General features: G+C 37.6%; 1 protein-coding gene and 1 long non-coding RNA gene across 3 annotated transcripts; one reads left to right on the plus strand and one right to left on the minus strand.

The window, feature by feature from the left end:
• The first annotated feature begins 4,238 nt into the window (after nt 1-4,238).
• Arl1 (ADP ribosylation factor-like 1) lies at nt 4,239-10,655 on the plus strand. Its single transcript, XM_028174514.2, has 5 exons — nt 4,239-4,449; nt 4,532-4,748; nt 5,314-5,425; nt 8,531-8,753; nt 9,599-10,655. Exons 1-4 carry the CDS (start codon nt 4,446-4,448, stop codon nt 8,738-8,740), a joined length of 543 nt encoding a protein of 180 aa, XP_028030315.1. The 5' UTR covers nt 4,239-4,445; the 3' UTR covers nt 8,741-8,753; nt 9,599-10,655.
• A 1,600-nt stretch (nt 10,656-12,255) lies between these two features.
• Nucleotides 12,256-17,049, minus strand: LOC149501608 (uncharacterized). Of its 2 annotated transcripts, none has more exons than XR_016324130.1 (2): nt 16,688-17,049; nt 12,256-12,448 (listed from the first exon to the last, which is right to left on the minus strand). It is a non-coding gene; the product is annotated as an uncharacterized LOC149501608 (long non-coding RNA). The 2 variants fall into 2 exon arrangements; XR_016324129.1 differs by lacking the exon at nt 16,688-17,049 and adding an exon at nt 13,433-13,603.
• Between the last annotated feature and the right edge of the window lie 6,223 nt (nt 17,050-23,272).

Consider the following 23,272-nt stretch of genomic DNA (forward strand, 5'->3'; position numbering starts at 1 on the left):
TTGTGACGAAGGGCTCGACGAGTAAATTAACCCTCAGACACAGCCCACTGAGTTTCTCGCCGGATCTTCTCAGTGGGTCGCGTTTCCGATCCGGTGGTAGATTCTGCGAAGCACGGCTCTTGCTAGGGTTCGTGTTAACAAGGTCAGGTTTGAGCCCCGTGAGCTCACCTACTAGTTAAGGTGATGCTTATATAGCCTCTCAAGGCTATCAGCTTAGGCAGGAAAAAGAAACGAGAATCTAGTACCCTTCGAACCAGGCTTTACCAGACTTTACTAGACTGCTTCACATCATCCACCCACCTAGACAATAAAAATATATATAAAAAAACGGCTGTATTAAGCATCACGGTATGTAACCGTACCTAGTACGGATTCACGAATGTTGTTTTTTTTTATTGCCTAGATGGCTAGATGAGTTAACGGCCTGCCTGGCGTTAAGTGGCTACCAGAGCCTATAGACACCTACAACGTAAATACCGCTATCCACATTGAGACATACCTAAGTTCTAAGGTCTCCGTTTTTAGAGTACAACAGCTTCCTCACCTTTCACACCGAAACGAATCACTGTTTTACGGCAGAAATAGACAGGTTAAGGTTCCTATTCGTGCGGACTCACAAGATATCCTACCACCAATAATTACGCAAATTATAACTTTGCGGGTTTTATTTATTTATTTATTATTACACGACGTTATTTGTTCACCGTGAAAGTCAATCGTTGTAAACAGCTGCTAAGTACGTATTTCATTAGAAAAATTGGTAAAAAGAAGAAAATGGGTTAAAAGATTATGAAATAAATGACTTTGAAATTTAAATAAAATTGCATTAAGTAAGTGTAATAGACAATTGAACCTCAGATGAAGTGTCAAGTGAATGAAAATTAAAGTGTTTATAGTCTTCGAATTACCTACATTAGATGTACCGTTAATTGTCAATTTAAAATACGTTATTTTTACAGCGAAATTAATAAAAGAAATATGGGAATTTCCACCAAAGATAATTAAGCAATTAATAAGCTACCATAATTCTATTACACACTAAATCAACAAAACTATACCTACCTACCTACTCATCAGACGAAAATCACTCTTATTAGCGATTGATAACATTCATATTTTCAGCATATTTGCAGACGGCCTTCAACGTAATTTTAAGTAGAAAAGCTATACATCAATTGACACGCCTGTCTGAGGTTGAAGTCTTCGCTTATCATTGTGTAAACAAACATTTTTGACAGATGACAGAACGTTACCAAGATAATGAAAAATCAGTGTGATGAATTTAATACAAATTGAAACTCGCACAGTATATAAAATTACGTCTTGTAAGACGAAATATAAACGCTCAGTTAGATGCCACCATAGTATCCATCTCTACCGCACATAAATCATGCGTCCCGGTTTGAACGGTTCCTACCCTTTTCGCAGTCAGAGAATTAATACTTCCGACTTGTGTTTCAAAATGGATAGCGGAATGTGGATTGGATACGGATACGGATTGTGATGTCTATAAGTTTCAGTAATCATTTACCACTAGGTGGGACATGAGCTAGCCTGCCTGTCAACAAAAAGATTAAAATATATAGGTAATTACTACGAACTAAATCTCTACTTATTGAAATAGAACAGCCATTAATACGTAACATAACAAAAACTTTTAAACAAAAAGTCTGGGTTTTTATTTCAATTTATCGTTCGTTTAAATATACACGTGTAATTTAAAAATCCCAGGCCCTGAGATTAATATTCTAATTTATACAACATAAAGCTTGGCTTCCATTTATTAATACGCAATTTTAAATAATAATATGAATAGAACTATTTCAAGTAGAAATGTATAAACTCATTAAAACAAGTGTCTAAGGTCAAATTAAGTGTTGGTGAATGACCTATGCGTCCTAGTATTTGTGTTTAATCTAAATCGCTTGTTAGCAATAAAATGCGATTCGTTACTTTTACAGCAATTTTTTTAATTTTCTTTTGTTTAGTTATGTTACACTTAATTTTGACTTTTTGGTCACTGCTAGTTTTCTTTACCAAATTTTGCACAATAAATGATTTAAAAACGAAGAATACTTTTCGTTTGTTTTACTGTTCCTACGTATCTTGCGTACAAGGGGCGGGGCTGTGACGCGTCATGACGACACTGCCAACAAATTCTACATACTTTATGCTTGCTATCGTAAGTACAAGAATAATTTAATCATTACGACTCGTAAAACTATTCAGACAAAAGAGAAGTATTACAAATGACCTTTGTTTAATATGGGAATCGTAGAATAAACAAAAACATATAATTATGAAAAACACTTCAACAATAAGACACGTTTTGGACGACAGCAAATTGCGATGTTCCATGGTTGCTCGGAAAAGTAGTACCTAAGAGGCGGCCACTTTAAGAGGGCTCTTGTGTCGCGCCACTTTTCATAAAAGCGTTCTGATAGCTGAAGCAGCAAACGTAGGCAAAGGTTCCAACTCAATACAAATTTGCTATAGAGAACTTTACAAAACTCGCATTAAGCACACTGGAGAGAGTAAATATGTGTACAGGCCGCGTGTGCAAGCACTACACTTGCAGAGGTCATGACAGAACGATGAAAATTTTTGCATTACTGTATTACAGTACTTTATGGTAGGCAGCGGCTTGGCTCTGCCCCTGGCATTGCTGACGTCCATGAGCGACGGTGACCACTTACCATCAGGTGGGCCGTATGCTCGTCTGCCTACAAAGGCAATAAAAAAAAAAAATTACAAAGGGACAATTTATTTCATTTGCAGATCATGGGGCTAATCGTTCAAAATACTTATTTTGATATTTTCACTATATTAACAAATATAAAATAAAACACTCCAGATACTTCAATTTAAGTAAAGCGTCATAAAATTCATCTCATTTATCATACTCAGGTTTTGACTCATTTTAAAGAAGCGCCTTATCATATTTAATATCATTTTGCATAAAATAGCTTTTAAGTTATTTGCTGCAGGAAAGGAAACTTTTGAAAAAGCAGACTGCTATCTAAAATTCAGCAGTAATATTATATTTCTTTAGTTTTTTTTTATTATATTAGAAGCGTATATCATTAACTTTTTTTGCTCGACGAACTCAGCCACAGCCAACCCTATTTTTTGTTTTTCCCCTACCTATATGCTGATATCCTTGAGAGACTAGGTATATCAGCGTTACCCTAGCTCTTGGGGCTCAAACCGGGGGTGTTGCTAATACTGGCCTTAGCAAAAACAGTGCTTCGCAGAATCTACCAGCGGATCGCAAACGCGACCCACTGAGAAGATCCGGCGAGAAACTCAGTGGGCTGTGTCTGTGGGTTAATTTCCTTCATAGCGAGCGACGGGTTCGACGAAAACGGTGACCAGTGCTTGAGGTACCTAAAAGCACCGATATTAGATCGAGAGGATCCGAAATGACGTGTTTAGGGCGACGTCGAGCCATGAGAAGAGGCTTAAACTGCGTAAATAGTCGATAATCCGACGCTTCGCACTCTCTACGCATTAATAGAGAGTCGAACTATCGACGGTTCCTTATGTCAGGTGGTCATCATGTTCTGCGAAGCAGTTCTCTGGTTAGGGCAGATGTAAGCAACGTCTTTCAGCATGAGCCTCGTGAGCTCGCCCACTACTCATGATGAAACCAGAATAGGCTATTGAAGCTGCTGACAGATACGTAGGAAAAAAGGTGGATATTGATATCACAACGCAAATTCTACCACCCACATTGAGATAAGAAGCCGAAGTTTCAATTCTATTCAATAGTGGCTATCCCACCTAAGTTGAAAACCATGACTGATTCAGTGATTACGCAACACAAAAATTCAGAATGATGACACATCAGCACGTAGACCCGGGAAGTTATCATTCTACCTACACGTGGTAGTGAATTTTCTAGTGGTTACATATAGTAAATAGTTTCAAATCCTGCAGATAATAAAAAAAAACTTATGTAATAAACAAAGAAACTTCTTGACACAATGTTGATTGCGCTACGAGATAATTATTAATGTGTCTTTTTTGGTCCTTACATAAGAAATTAATTGTTAAGCCATTGACCACAAGAGGGAAATGCTTTTTTTGGAACAGTTTGCATCATTTTTTGTTATTGAACTGGCGCGATGGCGTAACAAAATTTTTGTTTAATATTTCAGAAAACAGTGATAATTAAAATTCTACCATAGTTTTTACGCATTTTCGTCACAAGTCATAAGATAAAAGTTTTCAAAATCTGGCAACAAAATAATTGAGTGCTTGCTTACACGTCAAATGACTGAGATTTCTATAAAATGTACAATATTTATTGTTAAATAGGATATTTAGTGTGCTCCATGTGTAAATAAGTACAAAGAAACAATTTCAAAAATCTTTGATGTGCAAACGAAGTGCATAAACATTCCTTATTAATAGCAATAAATTAAACTAAGCTTATCAATAAAATGGGTATGAGTTTATGAGATTTTTAAAATTGAATTTTTACTTAAAGTATTGTTGTGAGGAGTGTTGTATATTTTTTATATTGTAGGTGGTCTATTTAGTTACTTTAGAGGATTGCTGGGTGCAAGGGAAATGCGGATTTTGATACTTGGATTGGACGGTGCCGGAAAGACGACAATTCTTTATAAATTACAAGTCGGTGAGGTCGTGACCACTATACCGACGATTGGGTTCAACGTAGAACAAGTCACATATAAAAATCTCAAGTTCCAAGTGTGGGATCTTGGGGGACAGACCAGTATTAGGTAAAATGTTCGCTTTGAAGGTTAGGACTTTGTTACAAGTGGTCATATGCAATTATGCTGTCAAGATGTTCAAACTCGATGTTGAAGTCTCAAGTGTAGTACATTCTATTCTATTACTATACAATACTATTGCTTAATAAATATAATAATTGCTAAAATTAACTAATGCTTTGCAGGAGTGCTTTAGAATACCAACCATTACAACTGATTCTGTAAATGCTAAAAATATGAATATTTGGTTTACGGCTAACACCTTGTATTTCAATTAAAGACATCAAAATATTTCTAAATTAAATAAAGAGCCGTTTGACAATCTAATTTATTATCATACACTATATTTTGAAACTCATCATTGTGGTATTAAAAGATCTAAACTTAAACTAAACTATAAGTCTGTGTGTGTAATACTGTGTAATACTCATACACTCTAAATACTTTAGGAAAATTCCAAAAATTTCAGTAAATCAGCATAATTCATTAAGTACCTATTTGAAAAAATTACAATTAAAATTGACCATTCATTAGAATTCTGTTTTAAATGTAAAAACATGTATTATTATTTCAGGCCTTATTGGCGATGTTACTATGGCAACACAGATGCAATAATATATGTTGTAGATTCAGCTGACAGGGATCGAATAGGAATATCTAAAGATGAACTTGTGCATATGTTAAGGGTGAGTTGAAAAGAATTAAAGCATACTGTATAATAGATACTATTTTATACTAAGAGGCCTTAAGAATATGACAGAAACTAAAACTTGATGTGTATCAAGTAGTAAATTCCAATAAGACGAAATTAATATAATATAACAAAATATATCTATGTATAAACTAGGAAATTATTTAGTGATACATTTGAAAGTATATTCAGGTATATAAATCTATTGGTAAATAATTAAAATTTAGAGAGATATTTCTGATATCTATACATCCTGTACAAAAGATATACAGAGTAATATTTAAAAGTCTTTGTGGCCTAAAGGATAACACGTCCGGTGCAACGATGTTCGAATCTCGCAGGCGGGTACCAATTTTTCTAATGAAATATGTACTTAACAAATGTTCACGATTGACTTCCACGGTGAAGGAATAACATCGTGTAGTAAAAATCAAACCCGCAAAATTATAATTTGCGTAATTACTGGTGCTAGGATCTCTTGTGAGTCCTCGCGGGTAGGTACCACCGCCCTGCTTATTTCTGCCGTGAAGCAGTAATGTGTTTCGGTTTGAAGGATAGGGCAGCTGTTGTGACTATACTTGAGACCTTAGAACTTATATCTCAAGGTGGGTGGCGCATTTACGTTGTAGATGTCGTTGGGCTCCAGTAACCACTTAACACCAGATGGGCTGTGAGCTCATCCACCCATCTAAGCAAAATAAATAATAATAATACTTGCCGGAAACTGCCAGAAGCATTTTAATTAATCGTTTTTTTTGCTTTGATTAGCTCACAGCCCACCTGGTGTTAAGTGGTTACCAGAGCTTATAAACATCTATAACGTAAATGCCGCCACCCACCTTGAGATATGAGTTCTAACGTCTCAGTATAGTTACAATGGCTGCCTCACCCTTCCAAGCCGAAACGCATGACTGTGTCACGGCAGAAATTGGCAGGGCGGTGGTACCTACCCGTGCGGACTCACAGGGTAATTACGCAAATTATATACGTATACGTAACAATCACGCCACGTTAACTGGTCCCGTGATAAGTTAGTAAAGAACTTGTGTTACAGGTACCAGATAACGGAAATAAATGTCATATTTTTATTATACACATACATATATTTAATATACATCCATAACCCTGGAAAAGACATTTATATTTATCATACAAATATCTTCCCTTGGCGGGATTCGAACCCGCAACCCCCTTGTGTAGTGACCATGTCACTTACCACTACACCAGACGGCCGTTAATTTTGCGGGTTTAATTTTTAGTACACGATATTATTCCTTTTCCGTAGAAGTCAATCGTGAACGTTTGCTAAGTACGTATTTCATTAGAAAAATTGGTAACCCGTCTGCGAGATTCGAACACCGGTGCATCGCTAGATACGAATGCACCGGACGTCTTATCCTTTAGGCCACGACGACTTCATGGAAGAATTAGTGAAAACTATCCATACATCTATTTGAAATAATCATTTTTTTAAGACAAAATTTAAAACAAAGCATTTATTTAAAAAGTAAATGCATGTTAAAATTATCATCAGGAATAGACACAAATTTAACTAATTATATGTCTGTACAATCAGTTGATGGTATCTGATAATACAAATACAACACATTATTTCACTTAGCTATTAGTTATTTAATGCACAACATTGGTAAAGATAAATGAAAGTTGTGAACGAATTCTGATGAGTAAATTCTTGAAACAAACGTTTATTCTGTGAGTAACAATAGGTTGTTTTTATTGATTCATATAGACAGATGAGCTTCACAGCCCATTCAGTGTTTAGTGGCTACAGATGCCCAAAGCAAATGCTACCAAACGGAGATGTCAAATTTTAATCTTAGTATTTTTCGATGAACAAATTCAGCAGTAATTTTTCATTAATTGCCGTCTTTACAGAGTCTAGCCTACAGCATGACAGATAACAAAATCATTAAATATTTTAGGATAACATGCAGAATTTGCTGCATTGTACCTCGGAAAGATACCTAGCTGATGTAATTTTATAATTGGTCCGTCCATACAGACTAAAATATAATTTCACAGCTTGGTTTTGTGCCTTTCTATTTCTTCTAATTTTTGTGTTCACACAGTTAAACAAAAGAAGGGATTAAAATTGGTAGTCCGGTAGTTGTGCAGATCTTAACTGTCTTCATTCTGTGTGCAAATTACCAAACAAATAAATTTGAAATTTCCTTAATATTACTGCAGAAATAACTGGTCCAACTAGTATTGTCGATAATTTTACTTGAAAATTTTATAATACTACTTTATAATAAACTTCCAAAAAGGTGATTTGAAAAAAAATTGGGAAGTTATTTCTGTCTAAAAGTGTGGTAGAAGTAGTACCTATTGTTAAATTTAATAGATTTTTCCAGATTTCATTTTTTTTTTATTATGATCATTATTGGCCAACTCATTTTATCAATAAACTAACGGCCGTCTTTATGTTGAATGATTACCGGAGTCCAATAAACTAGCACGCGCCTACAGCTAATTTAAGGCTTTCACTTTTTACTAATTGCCTAGATGGGTGGATGATCTCATGACCCCCCTGGTGTTAAGTGGTTACCGGAAGCCAACAACGTAATATGTATATGTTGCCTTGATGGCATCTAGGCATGCTGCCTCACAAGACGTCCTACCGTCATTGAAATGGTGGTGGTAAAATATATAAGTATTTGTATTGAAATAAGGGCTGTACTGCTGTCCACATTGCAGTTAGTGACAGAAATAAACAGAGCAGTGGTACGGACGGGATTGGCTAAAATGGCCACTACCAGTCAAATAGGTGCAGCATTTTGGAACTACATTACAAGGCCGAATTATATCAAGCGTTTGTCTCTCAAAGCAAAGTAGCAACAATTTACACTCCATTGTTTGTGTTGAGAGATCAGTGTTTTCGCTGTGACACGAATGACTAATCCACAGTGCATTTCCAGAGTTTTTTTTTTGTCACGTACCATTCGGCTTTGGAATGAGTTCCCTTCCACGGTGTTTCCCGAGCGCTATGATTTGTCCTTCTTCAAACGAGGCTTGTGGAGAGTACTTAACGGTACTTTTTTTTAAGTCGGTTAGTTTAATTGTTTCGTATGAATTTCAGGAAGAAGAATTAGCGAACGCGATACTCGTTGTTTTAGCCAACAAACAGGACATGGCCGGATGTCTGACAGTAGCCGAGGTACACCAGGCCCTGGGCTTGGACGCCTTGCGCGATAGAACCTTCCAGATCTTTAAGACTTCAGCCGTCAGAGGCGAGGGGCTAGATCAGGCGATGGACTGGCTCTCGAACGCGCTTCAAGCTAGGAAATAACGTATACAGTTGGGTAAGGATCGAATACTGTGTTTCAGAGATTATCTTAAATAATTCGAAACTTAGATGAAGTAGAAACTAAGGTTACATATTAATTTGTCTCTGAGGAATTGTTGAGATGATCCCATCATCACACTGTCCGCCGTCGGTGCAGACTGCATCACTACCATCTTCATCCACAATGCGTTCCCAGAGATATATTCTGCTACGTACCAATCGGCTCCAGAATGAACTCCCCTCCACATGGTTTCCTGAGACATGTTTTTCTGCAAATGGGATTTGAAGAGTGTCCTCAGCGGTAGACAACAGCCTTGCATTACCCCAGCATTGCTTACGTTTATGAAAGATGGTAACCACTACCATCACCAAGTGGGCAGTATGCTCGTCTTCCTGCAAGGGTAATAAAAGAAATTGCTATTTGTGTTTCTGGGAAGGTTTTTGACATAGTGCCATCAGTCTACGATAGACGTCACGGAAGTAGGGACTGACTCTTTTATTGCCTGTTATCATCAGCAACGTCAGGGTATAGCCAAGTAGCTGCCTACCGCTGAATGGATACATTTACGATGATCATATCACCTGGTGCTGTGTGACTACTGCAGTTCGTAGACTTCATAACGTTAACACCGTCACTCACCTTGAGACAGGCCGTCAATAATAGCTGTCCCACTTCTAACCAGAACGCACGATTGTATAGCGGCAGGAGTTGCCTACTTCCTTAAGTCAATTTTACCTGTCTGCGGGATTTGGACATCAGCACAGTCGCATCGCTCAATGCGAGTGTGATTCACTGACCACTCGATATTTTCGAGATACATAATATAATGTTATGTCTAAAAGTGGTTGATTCTATTTCAGGTTTTATATGAAGAGAGACAGAGACGGCATCACCGTGAAACGAACCTGTGTGATAAGAACAGATATAAGAAGATAGTCGTCGTCATCTGTAACGCCATTAGTATATAGTGCACCACGTCGTCGCCAAAACTATCCATGTTGCTGTCGATTTGTACATTATGAATAAGCCAGAGAAAATTATCTTTCGTGATAAAATTCACAGCAAACCGAATCGTAACTTGTACTTAAAAAGAAACATTTCGTTTACTGGCAAGACCATTTAAAAGCGTTGTCGTTAGACTTTGACGACAACCTAAAGCACGACGTTGCGTGAATTTATTTATTTACTGTTGAAGCTTAACATGAAAGTTAATGTAAACGTTAGTAATACAAATTAAAGAACAAAATCGCTTGACATTGCCTCTCGGGCTCTTCGAAAAGTTCAAATGAAGTTCAGTAGAAACACAGTCTTGATTTTGTATACATCGTACAGTTCTCGTTTAAAGAAATAAATAAATATATGTAGTCTTTTTAACTGTCTGTTTATTAGTTTGTTTTAATAAAGCCAAATATCGTTCTTTTGGTTCCGGTTCCTTGTGCCTGAAGTGTTTTTTGACAGATGAGTGATCGCTACAGTTAACTGTCAGTTGTCACGCGAAGAACCCGACTGAATAATTTCTCTAAAAATATCAATGACACCGTCTATCGAGGACGTAATAGCCTGCAGGTTGACCAACTATTGCTCAGCGTTTTCCCAGTAATACATATGTCGTAATGCATCTTTTTATATTTGTTTTTAAATTATTATTTTTCCGGAAAAACTAAGGTTACGTTCAAAGCTAATTTCGTGTGGCGAATTGAAAACCAGATGGTCCGTTACCTGTCGAAGCAAAAATGTATTATAGTCCGGTGGCGACGTAAAAACAAAAGGTAATTTGTTGATGGACTTTTATAAGCGTCGGTATATTTTTTATCTGAAAAACCTTACACCGGCCTGTAATTTATATATTTAATAATATTTAAGTATAAACCGCGTCATAATGTTATTCCAAATAAATACATCGTGTATTTAAATAAATGGTTGTTTTTATTTTGTTTCAAAACGTTCAAATGTCTGTAGTTAATATTTTAAGTGCTCTGGCAATACCAATCTCACCGCCATAATACAATTAATCCGTTGGGTACCAATTCCTCAATTTAACTACCTATGTATCACCTTTTGTAACTAAAATACCTAAACAATGACGTTCATTTTGTAGCGAGTTGTCGCTCTGACAGAAGTGTAACTATTTCTGTATGTTTACTGCTACTGCTATCTATTCTAGTCATAGATGATTATGACCTATTCTAGTCATAGACTAGTGATTCTAGTTACTTCGAGGGGTTATTCTAGATTCACCGAACTTGTAGATGAGCTCACAGGGCTCAAACCGGGAGTGTTGCTAACACTGGCCCTAGCAAGAGCAGTGCTTCGCAGAATCTACCACCGGGTCGGAAACGCAACCCACTGAGAAGATCCGGCGAGAAACTCGTGGGCTGTCTGTGGGTTAATTTACTCGTTGAGCCTTTCGTCGTAAGCGACGGGTTCGGCGAGGACGGTGACTGGTGCTTGAGGTACCTAAAACCACCGTTAGTGGATCGGGAGGATCCGTAATGACGTGTTTAGGGCAACGTAGACTGTTTACCATTCGGTCCACAGGATCGGTTTTGAATTATTTCATATTCATTCAAAACGTTAAGTATTTAGGTAGATATTATCAAAAAAAAAATTTTTGTGGACGTGGGCACATAGTTTTAATACGTTATGTTTGATTATTACCGCGATCGGCCAGGGCCGTGGGCGAGAGCTGCTCTGACTATCGAACAATGGGAGACAAGCTCACGGCCCACCTGATGTTAAGTGAACACACCGATGCGCAGTAAGCTGGCTCATTAGTGTGTTCAAAAATAGACATTTTACCTGTTGGATATTATGTTCGAAAGAATTACTCAAAAGTTTGCAAACACGTGTCAAGTGCCATACTATTAAATTAAACCAGTAGCCACCTCGGGATCCAAGGCACGGTACCTAGTTACAGTCTCTCGACTACCAGACACCAAACGCCTTACTTAAATAGATATTTAAAAGTATTGATGAATTTTAAAATTATCATCATTCTCCTACCTTTCTCCCAGTCACCTGGGGCCGGCGCAACGTTTTCTCCTTCTATACTCCTCTATCATATACCATTTCTTCACTCTCTCTCCTCTTACACATGTCGTCTTTCATGCAATCCATCCATTTTTTCTTAGGCCTAGCTCTTCCTCTAACTTTTAAATTGATCTTTATGATAAATTAAAGACGTCTTGTTACTACTTATTCGGTGCTCCTACAAGAGCGCCGGGCTTACACTATTCTGTGTGCTTAGTGCGAGTTAATTAACGTTTTCGATAGGGTAAAAGTGACTCAAATATGTATCCATAGGAACATTTGCCTACGTTTGCCGCTAAGGGCGCTGTTCCAACTGCATACAAAATTGGGTTAACTTATAGAAGTATAGTATAGACTATCGAGAACATTAAAAAACTCGCACTAAGCACACTGACGAGAACACGGCTATAAAATCAGACTTTTTGAGACGAGAGGTCAACGCAAATTATGCGCCTTTGACTTAATTCATTAAATAATAAAACTCAAGTTTTAATCATATGTATATTAACAATCGTCCGGCCATTTTCTTTTTGCTGGGTTAATTTTTGTGACAAGAGGTTCCTCCTGCGATGTATTACTATATCTAGAATACAACTTGTATAACAGCGCGATGACGCCCGCTCCTAGAACTAGACTCCCTATGATCGTCAGCCAGGGTGTCTTATCGCCTTCTCCGCTGTCTATAAAAGATATAACCAATTTTTCTAATTAAAAACGTACTTGATACATGTTCAAAAATGACTTCCACGATGAAGGAATAACATCAAACCCGTCAAAAAGTATTATTTGCGTAATTACTGTCGTGGAAACGTATTGTGAACCCGTAAAGGTAGGTACCATCACTATGTCTATGTCGTGAAGCAGTTATACCGTTGTACTGTACCCGCAAAGGTAAGTACCACCACTCTACCTATGTCTGCCTTGAACAAATACCGTTGTACTGTAAAATTGAGATTTAGAATTCGCGTTTCAAGATGAGTTCACGGTGCTTATTTGTATAGGATTCGAAAACGTTTTTTGCCGTGAGCTCATTCACCCATCTAAGCAATAAAAAAAAAAGGATACTAAAGTACGTGAATACCACCCAGCTATAATAGTCTCGTCTTCAACCCATGTCCACCCAATGCTGTATGTAGCTCTCTTCGAATGCACCCCATTGTCTTCCCAACTAGTCATTAGGTTTTTTTTTTTTTTTTATTGCTTAGATGGGTGGACGAGCTCACAGCCCACCTGGTGTTAAGTGGTTACTGGAGCCCATAGACATCCACAACGTAAATGCGCGACCTATCTTGAGATATAAGTTCTAAGGTCTCAGTATAGTTACAACGGCTGCCCCACCCTTCAAACCGAAACGCATTACTGCTTCACGGCAGAAATAGTAGGGCGGTGGTACCCACCCGCGCGGACTCACAAGAGGTCCTACCACCAGTAGGTTACAATCTGAAGTGTAAGGCCCTTATCAGACTATATCCAAACTAGTGATTGCTTCGGTGCAAAAAGGGCAGTATAGTGGTTCCTAACGTGCGGGATTCAGTTACAAGTATCTAAACTTGATTGGGATTTACTATTACATACGAGGAATATCTATAGGTATAATTTATTATATTTAGGCGAAGTCTAAGGAGAACGTTCTGCAGTGCACACTAGTACATCATTTTGCTTACTTGATTGGTTATTTTGCGGCATCGTGTGGAAGACGGAGATTTTGTTATTTTTTCCATAATTACATTTTGTAGATATTGTTTTAAAGCCTAGACTAATAGCTGTGACATTTTGTTTTTTGATTTATCAAAATAGTCAAATAAGAGCATAGATCACGAGCAATCACGAAACTGGTTAGACCACAGACGTTTACATTCAGTTAAAATACATATAGGTACTCTTTTAGTGCCGAGCTTATTTTTACATATTTTTCGAAAACTTCTAAAGGATTTTTGTAAAAAAATACCTTATAAAAACTTTAGCTTAAACAAAATTACAAAAATAAATGTTAAATTCAGCAAAAAAAAATTAAACAAAAAACAGGTCTGTACGGGTCGATACCTAATACCTATAAAGAAACTACGTATTTTTTTTTCTACCTAAGCTGAGCTCACCGGACTCTAACCTGAAGACATTGCTAGCACTAGCCCTAGCCAGAGCCTTGTTTCGCAGAATCTGCCACCAGTTCGGACGCGACCCACTGAGAAAATCCGGCGAGAAACTCAGTGGGCTATCTCTATGGGTTAATTTACGCACCGAACCCTTCGTCGTGAGCGACGAGTTCGACCAGAACGTTAAATCGGGAGGACCCGAAATGACGTGCTTAGGGCGACGTCGACTGTTTACCATTCGGTCCGCAGGATCGGGTATGTAATTACCACTGAAGTAGGAAACCTATGGAAATGAAACGGCAACAAATAATTCGTGCCACTGTGACGTCATCTGGCCACAAAACATGGCGGTTTTAGTGCTGCCCAGAAGATTTTAATGTTAGTAGGTTTTATCGATAAACGTTCTTGGCTCATTTTATTTTAAATATTGTTGAGTATGAATGTATTTGTAGAATTTATACTTTAATAGGAAGTAAGTATATTGTTATGTGCAAAGATGATGTGATTTAGATATTATGTGAAATCTAAGACGAGTTCGTGCTTCAAATTTGCCAAGTAAACGATATGACGATTTTTAAAATTTGCTACACTGATTTTATAAAGTTGTCGTTTGCCGTAAAACATAAAGATATTGCGTAGTACAGTACCATCTGCCCATTTCTAGCATGCTGAATGTTATCGTATTTTGAGTACGTGTTTTTCTTAGACTATTACAATCTATTTTAATTGTTTTGCTGACTCTAAAGTCCGTAACACACTACCACAGCGCACCTCAAGGAAGGTGCGCCGCACCATTTGAATAACTCTCACTTGAGAATGATTCAAATTTTAAACTTATCAAGGGACCGCCTGATAAAAAAAAACACCTACAGAACATTTATTCGTTAATAAAATTACAAACGTCATTCCTTGTGACTTCCTCTCTAAAATCACTTAATTATTAAATATTTAACGAATTTACAATAGTGTTTTACTCACTGCGGAATAAAACTATTTTATTTAAATAGTTCCGAAGAGATTTTGTCGGTAGCCTTTTTCCCGAAATATCTAAACAGAATGTCTAAATATGTTTTGATGACATATTTTAAAGAGGAATTTATGATTAGTGTCATGATGAATAGATTCCGACCGAAAAATGGTGTCCGATTTTTCGGATGAGGGCTCCATAATGAATTTAAATATATATAGATAATAGTTTTGGGGCATCGACTTTCTTGAGATCCTATAAAATATATTTTAATTATTATTTTTGTATGTTTTAAGCATGATAAAATATATATAAGCTATCATATTAAATCGATATCAAAGTCAATAAATAATGTACAACCCAAAAAAGGGGGCTGAACTGACGTGACAATGACATTTGGTGCGCTAAACATGGCGGATTTTCGGCCTCATTAGACGGAGACGGAGACATTTACGTATATTCATGTTTAATTTTATGTACGCACTGAAATACTGTTATATTGTTTTCCTACGAGTTAAAGTGCTGAGTAAGAACGAGACAGATATATGTTTATGTGTGTGCCTTCAAAATGGGTGCTATTTATATAAGCAATTGTACGTATAGAACAATATGTCGTGTCCCTACTATATAGGTCTATGGTAATTACCGACGGCAACGACAACAGAATTAAACTGCGTAAATAGTCGGTAATCCGACGCTTCGCACTCTACGCAGAGAATCGATCTATCGACGGTTCGCTCTCAAAGGGTTAAAAGAACATTTTGTTTGGTTGGGTTGAAAGTCAATGAAAATAGTATACACTATTTAATAGAAAGTAATATAGCTGCTAACCCACCTGACAATTTAGTTCACGATACGACAGACATATACGAACCTCTTAGATGAAAATCCAAACGACAGCTACCAAATAAGCGGCTTAAGAGACGAGATGACCGCTAGATAGGTGCTTAGTTATACGTGATCGTCGATCTAAATAAATTATTTATTTATTATTGCTTTTGATGTGTGGACGTGCTCAGAGTCACCTCGTGATGCAACATTCATTCAGCAGACATGTGTTTCTATTTGAAAGATATAGTCTAGTCGGTGGGAAAGTCATCATACAATGCTGAGTCTGTGCGTAAGTCTCAGGCTGGTGACATTGACGTATCTATTTTTATGTATTTCGTCAACCAGTTAACATCAGCTCTTCATCCAGACAAATAAAAACAAAAAGAGTTCTTACGATAACTTCTACAACTCTTAATTACAGCGGAATTTCTACCGATATTCCAGTGTGACTGAGCCGAGCTCTGATGCATAAATATCAATTTCTATGTAGTGCATACATAGAAATGATACGTTTGCTGTGTAGCGTAATAGAGATAAATTTTAGGAGAGCCTGTAAGAGACCATTTTTAATGAGGACTGCTTTAAATTAAGCAAAGTTTCAAAGTTGCGGTCAGCGTAGATGTGCCACCACAGAGAATGGTGCACTAAGTGCAGAAGAATGGCCTCGAGCAGGGAGAGATGGCGGGACATCGTGAGACGCATCAAATCTGCCCCTTCCAACACTACATGACGATCACGACCACTCCGTCAAGAGTGACACGATTGAAAAGAAGAATATTCACGAATAAACATCAGTTTTCTAATTCATGCTATCTAATTGGTTGATGATAAAATTATACCGGGCGTGCCTTCCCTTCCGAGGATTCTTCAAACCACCGCTTTAAAATGTACTTAGTATACTAATAGAAGTCTCTGGTCGTAAGGGGGCTTTGCGAGCCTCGCCAGGTATATATGACCTGTAGATCGAGAAGTAATAGTGCGATACAAATTTAAAGACAGGATAGTCGATATTGAGCTTTCAATCATACCTCAAAGCCGGTGTTGATCTTGAGTTCAGGTTAGAAGGGTGTAGTTGGAAGTCCGATAAGCACACGGCACTAGGCGGAGCTCGTCTGGCCAGGTCTTGGAATTTAATAAAAATCCCACTCATTTTTCATTTTACCGAAGTTACTTAAATATACCGTGCCCAGACATCTTGTACATCGGGTACCAACCACCAATATAATTGTATCGAATATCTGTTAATTTTTATTTCGATCATGTAAGTTCCAAATCGACAGGTGCATTCTAATGCCAATGTTTATAAGCAACCTTATTACCACATATTAAAGCTTAAATTATCAATCGTCTGCTAATACAATATCGAAAACGCCACGAGGAACGTTCTGTACAAAATAGCTACTGCCAAACCGAAAAATGCGGTAACTGAGAATTTACTCAATGTAATTTTAAGCTATATTAAGTTCGATTTAGGTCAGGTTTCGAATGTGGTTGTTAAAGTTTGGGACCGAGCGCGGAGGGCGGGGGGCCGCGGGCGGTTTGACTGGTTGCCCGAGCGACGACCGGAGGCAGCGCACACGCCGATCTCTGGTACTGTCGCGTCCAACATTTTACTATTTAAACCCACGTGCTCGACAGTACTTTTACGCTAACCCATGCATCAGCCCGCTGAGTTTCTCGCCGGATTTTCTCAGCGGGTCGCGATTCTGATGAGGTAGTAGATTCATTCGCGAAGCAGTTGCTCTTGAGTTGTTATGTTTCTTTCGGAGACGCTCGGGCAACTGTTAGCAAATCTCACCCCTCCTGGCTGAGCCTTTGCTCGCCCACCTGTCCTGGTGAAACTGGAAAGTCCTCCGGGCTACCAGTAATCCCTCAATCATAAAAAATGTACTTTTACATCGAACATTTACCTTTCCGACAATAACAACGCTTCCAATGTTTGTTTGTGAATTATTTGCATTTATTCTTTATTTTAAAGTGCCTAAAATGTTTTTCCAAGAGATTTTTGTATGTATAACTAACTCATTTTACAAACATACATAAAAATAACTGGGAAAGAAAAATAAACAGGTGCTAGTATTATCTTTTCCTAAAAAGCATTGTGAAATTATATAAATAGTATTAAAATATATTTTCTTGAAGATATTACAACACATTTTTAATAGTAATTAAAACTCACATCTCTGAAGGGCTTCCGTTTATATTACTGTACGCGACTGTACAGGGCCAAGCTCTGGCACGAGTCTTGTAAAGAATTTATAGGAGAGCCGGGGACGCGGTCCGCCAGTGTATTGCGCGCCTTGTATGCGTCTGCCCACATCCTTAAACGGAAAAAAACTACTTAAAAACATTTCGTACATTTCATATGATATTTGGACGTAATCCGAAAACATTCCTTGTTAATTAATGTCTTGAGACGGTACAGGTACAATATTTAGTTTAGTTCGTCTAGTGCATTCTAAAAATAATTGATCATAATGTATTTTGTCGTGTTTTAATGATTTAATGTGTATAAGTGTGTTTTTATGACGTTGAAAAGCAGTTCTGTGTACCGGTGTGTGCTTTATCAGTGGAATGTATGGCTAGGTAATATTTTCATTGATTTGCTGAAGCGAAAGTTGTTTTTAAATTATTTTTAATTTTAATACAAAACTTTGAAATGAACTAACAAAAATTTGTGAAAGTCATAGATAAAATGATACTAGCAGTTAATGAATAATTATTAGTAGTACCTACTGTTGGCTGATCAGGCAATTTGAAATGCCGAAGGGATCGCTTCCATCGTTATACCAATTTTTTCTGTTAAGAAGTCACGGACTAAGCAGTTCAAGGTTTCACTCTTAAGCTTAAGATGAGTGAGGGGTTTCACGATGTGTTCTTTAATGATTCTGAAAACAACAAAAGGGCCGTAAGCTCATTAAGAAATATCAACAATTTAAAGATTCCGACCAATTATTGATATTTTATACAAATAATTGCAAAAATATAGGCACCTTGGTTATGTAATATCTTCGAAGCATAGAATTTCTTCGTTTTTTAAATTATTATACAAAACAAAGTACGGAACCTAGGCATAGCTTGTTTTTAAAACAAAAAAGTATTTTTTAATTTGAAATACATATTTTTTTCATTCATTCATGTCTTAAATTGAAACGAACCATTCAGCGAAAAGAAAATACAACATATTATGTAACATAATTAGAATAATAATAAGGCTATTCACAAAGCCTCGGAAGGTATTTCAAGAATAATATCATACAAAGAAAACCAGTTCTGTAAACAGCAGTTGGAAGTCTCCAATAATTGTAATCATCTAGTTGATTACATGCCTCTTGTGGAGCTTTCGAAATGCGTACCATTGAATAATCTTGTTTTACAAAAAGCTTCGGATATTTCAAGGTGTATAATTTTCAGAAGGTATAATAGCAGTAAAATGTTTTTTTATTGTCTCCTACCACAGACGAAACGGCCCACCGGATTGTCAATTGTTACCGCAGCTTATATCTATGGTACCAGGAGTATGGTCAAGGCGCTTAGTGCTGCCAAAGACTCAATCAGCCTTTCCTTGGTTTAGCTGTTTCTTTTTATTTTTTTAATTGCTTAGATGGGTGGACGAGCTCATAGCTCACCTTGTGTTAAGTGGTTACTGGAGCCCATAGACATTTATAACGTAAATGCGCCACCCACCTTGAGATATAAGTTCTAAGGTCTCAAGTATAGTTACAACGGCTGCCCAACCCTTCAAACCGAAACGCGTTACTGCTTCACGGCAGAAATAGGCGGAGTGGTGGTACCTACCCGCGCGGACTCACAAGAGGTCCTACCACCAGTAATTACGCAAATTATAAACTTGTAAATTATAAACTTCGAACACAAAAGTTCTAATTTAAGTAGTGTGCGCATAGACTGTTTAGAATTGTAGACAAATTCTCTTTTAGAGGCGCTCGCGCAGCTGTTACCAAATCCCACCCCTCCTGGCTGCCTTTACTCGCCCGCTTGTCCTGGTAAAACTGAAAAAGCCTTCGAACCATCAGTAATTCTTCTTTCACGAAAAATAAATAAATAAAAAACCATTCAAAATATAGCGAGTTGAAGTGGAGTGAACTCTAGAAGCTATCATGTAAATTCATAAATGACGCACTTATTTACAAAACACAATTATTTTGGATTCTGATATTTGAATTCATTAATAATAAAAACAAATGTAGTGAATTCGATTTAAACTTAATCTTTAAAAACAATTACTATTTTACGTTAATTAAACATCAAAACACTTTTATATAAATTACTGATTGTAAAAACACATACATATTTTCATAAAGACTCATAAGCCCAAACATCATAGTCGAAGTAATATTACAAGTGATACACGCATTGAATGCAGATTTAATTTAGAGAAACTAAATTGCCAAGTTCTTGGTGTACACACACAAATACAGAACCCCATTCTATGGAGCAACTGAGGTAAAGATGCATTTACTAAGAAACTCAACCTTTCAAAAGGATAAAACCTGTTATTTGAGTTAAGTAGATCCATACTTAGGTTACCGCTCCTAACAGTTTGCTTAGAACTCGGGAAATACGAATTAGCATTAACCGTATTCTTACGAGTATTCAGGGCAATTTTGAAGATTGAAAGTCTTTTATGGTGTGTGTTCGCGTGTGTTTTCATTACTAATTCTTACCGGATAAATTATCTATAGATAGTTAGATTGAAAATAACATTATTGAAATAATAATCTTCTTGAAATTGACAAAGAAGAAATTGAAAGTGTCTGAATATTATGAGAAATTCATGTTTTATTCCTCATTTACACACAGATAGATAGATCACATAAATACATACTATTGTAACAAAATGTAATTAATAAACAAATTACATGTACAAAATGTACATAATTAATAAAAAAATTATGTCAGTAAACTTAATTGTTTTCGACAATGAGTCAATGAATGTAGGCAGGTAGGAAATGTCTATTTTGCCAAATTTCGGTCTCAATTTAATTTGGTTTTAGAAATATAGTTACAACACTTAATAAAAACACACTTGCTCAGATAATATCCACCGACACAGGACTTCATAAAACGAACCGATTGTACTTAAAATGTAATTCTTAATGTATTCCATCTTGAATATTAAAGTTTTGATATCATCGTCTATATACCGGTTATAAATGAGACGAACAATTAGCGTTTTTACAGCTCGATCGTTGCTTTATTAATAGGATTTTACGACTGTGGTATCGTCCTAAATGCACGATGAAATAGTAAGTGCCGCTTTTCTATTTTACGATCATTAAGTTTGTATCAGGACCCGGCACAACGGTGCGTTGCCACTACGTAGGGTGGTGTGATTGATGGTACTGTATGAATCCCAGGGCGTCGCGCCCTGACTTGTAAGAACGTCATGGCGCTGGGACGCCTGCAGCGTGGGATCGCGGTCAGGATTCGAGAATCTCCGTGAGGTGGCGTGCGTTTCGCCGGGATGCCTCAATGGAACCAGAAAGCGGAGGTACTCGCTGCCGATTAGGCATGGCAGTATGACCTCCTCGGCAGGGCAGAGTCGCGTCCCGACGGAGGTGGCCATCGAGCGTGAATGCTTCAATTTCGACGGTCCGTACTGAAGGCGTGGCCTCGCTTACAAGCAAACCCGCCCTACAGTCTACAAACCATTGAGCCGTTTCCTCTCCGCACCGATCTATGGTTTCCGTCCGGGGACCGGAGAAAGGCTTTCGGCCGGCTTTGATCCATCTAGGGGGCAGCCTCCTTCGGGGAAAGCTACGAGGCGACCTGAAGGACCGAGGATGGGCGGCGCGCTACCAGCATTCTAGCGCACCGCATGATAACAGTTCTGCAGAACTGCTGTAGAAGAGCAACCGGTTGGCGGTGTATCGCGCTTTCAACAAGCAGGCTGATTCTGCCCCAGAATTATATTCCGGGATACCAGCGGAGCCGCTTCGGGCGCCCTATCCGGCTGCCGTATCATGACGGCTGACGTAGAGTCATTGATTATCTCCTCGACGATTTCACCAAACAGGCGTCCTTGGTTCCGCGTGTCTGGTGGTAGTGTTAGCAGCGGAAACACTCCAACCTTGCCCGGCCTTGGGCAGTGATCGGATGTCGAGATGCGTTTCGGTTTGAAGGGTGGGCAACCGTTGTACTGTAAAAACTGAGACCTTAGAACTAATATCTCAAGGTAGGTGGCGGCATTTACATTGTAGATGTCTATGGGCTCCGGTAACTACTTAATCTTCAGCCTTTGACCCAGCCTCGTTTGAAATATGATATGTGCTAGCAGTCAGATCGTAAAGAGGAGCTCGTTGAAGAGTCCAGTGTTTTCAACTGTTGAAACACCGAACTGAAATCTCTCCATAGACCCAAAGGCTGCAACCGATCCGTGGGATCAGGATTAACATTCACTTACGAGACCTCTGCACTAATACTACGCATATTACGATATTTTTTTAGGTTCTAAGCTGATTAAATGAGTACTTAAATGATTTTACAAACTGGGCACCACCGATCAGATATTGTACTCAGTACAAACTGCGATGTTTTTTTTTTGTTTATTTAGACACGCAACATAAGTAAAAACGTTACTAAATAATAAAAGGAACAATAATAATATTTGTTATAAGTTTGTAGCCGGTAACTATCATAGAACACAAGATATTCTTATATTCAACATATAGACAAATATCTAAATCTCGCTACGACATTTTCAAGGTAAGCTTGCTTAATAATATACAACTTCCGAACAACAATATTAGGACCATCGTTCTATCGAGTAAAATAACCCGCTCAATGAAAGATCTTCCCTGTGTCTTTACTTCCCCAAAAGTTTAAATACATAAAGTAATACATAACTATTGTCTTTATGAAGAGAGATTTAATAATAGGTGGCACTGATATTAAATTTTTGCACTGGAACTCAGCTAATTTGGTTTCAAGCAAATCAAGGGAAGGCGCGCCGTCAACACAGCAATACTTGTCTACAGTAAAGTTAAAACCAGCTTAGTACCTACAATTACTGGTACTGTTCTTAGTGACATTTCGGAATGCTATTACTAAAGCTAATATCTAAAAGCCTCCCTGACTACATTGTCTGCACCATTTAACTCCGTCTGTGTCGGAATGCTGACTCTGTTTATGTCAGCTATAGACAGGCTAAACTTGTAAATTTCACTATCTACCCCTTCAAATTTAATTGGAACTTGTTTGAAACGTGTGGAATTCTTGACAGCAAGCTTAACGTTCAATAGAAATATTATGCAAGGTTGTACGGTAGCTTTTAGAGTGTAGTAGTGTAGGGTCTGACGTCTGGATTGGTTATAATTTACGATCCATGAACTTAGACTTGTAAAGTAGTATGTACATTTTCGGATAAGAAAATATCGTCTGTGTGTTTATTGTTTGAGAGAACATTTTTCTTTAGCAACATCACTGATGAACACATTCGATACCATAGTTTTCGTGTAATCTGAAATTGGATAACTTCAATGTTCATTTTGAAGCTGTCAAATGTGTTTTGCCGTGTGATCAAAAAAAGCACTGAGCTTCACGCCGGATCTTCTCAGTGGGTCGCGTTTCCGATCCGGTGGTAGATTCTGCGA

The sequence above is a fragment of the Bombyx mandarina genome, chromosome 13 (assembly GCF_030267445.1).
Source record: "Bombyx mandarina strain Sakado chromosome 13, ASM3026744v2".
NCBI classification, from domain to species: domain Eukaryota; kingdom Metazoa; phylum Arthropoda; class Insecta; order Lepidoptera; family Bombycidae; genus Bombyx; species Bombyx mandarina.

Excerpts from the sequence above, each read along its gene's own strand:
- Arl1 (XM_028174514.2), top strand. Across the intron at positions 4,749-5,313 it reads GGGGGACAGACCAGTATTAG|GCCTTATTGGCGATGTTACT; the intron begins GTAAAATGTTCG and ends TTATTATTTCAG. Across the intron at positions 5,426-8,530 it reads AACTTGTGCATATGTTAAGG|GAAGAAGAATTAGCGAACGC; the intron begins GTGAGTTGAAAA and ends TATGAATTTCAG.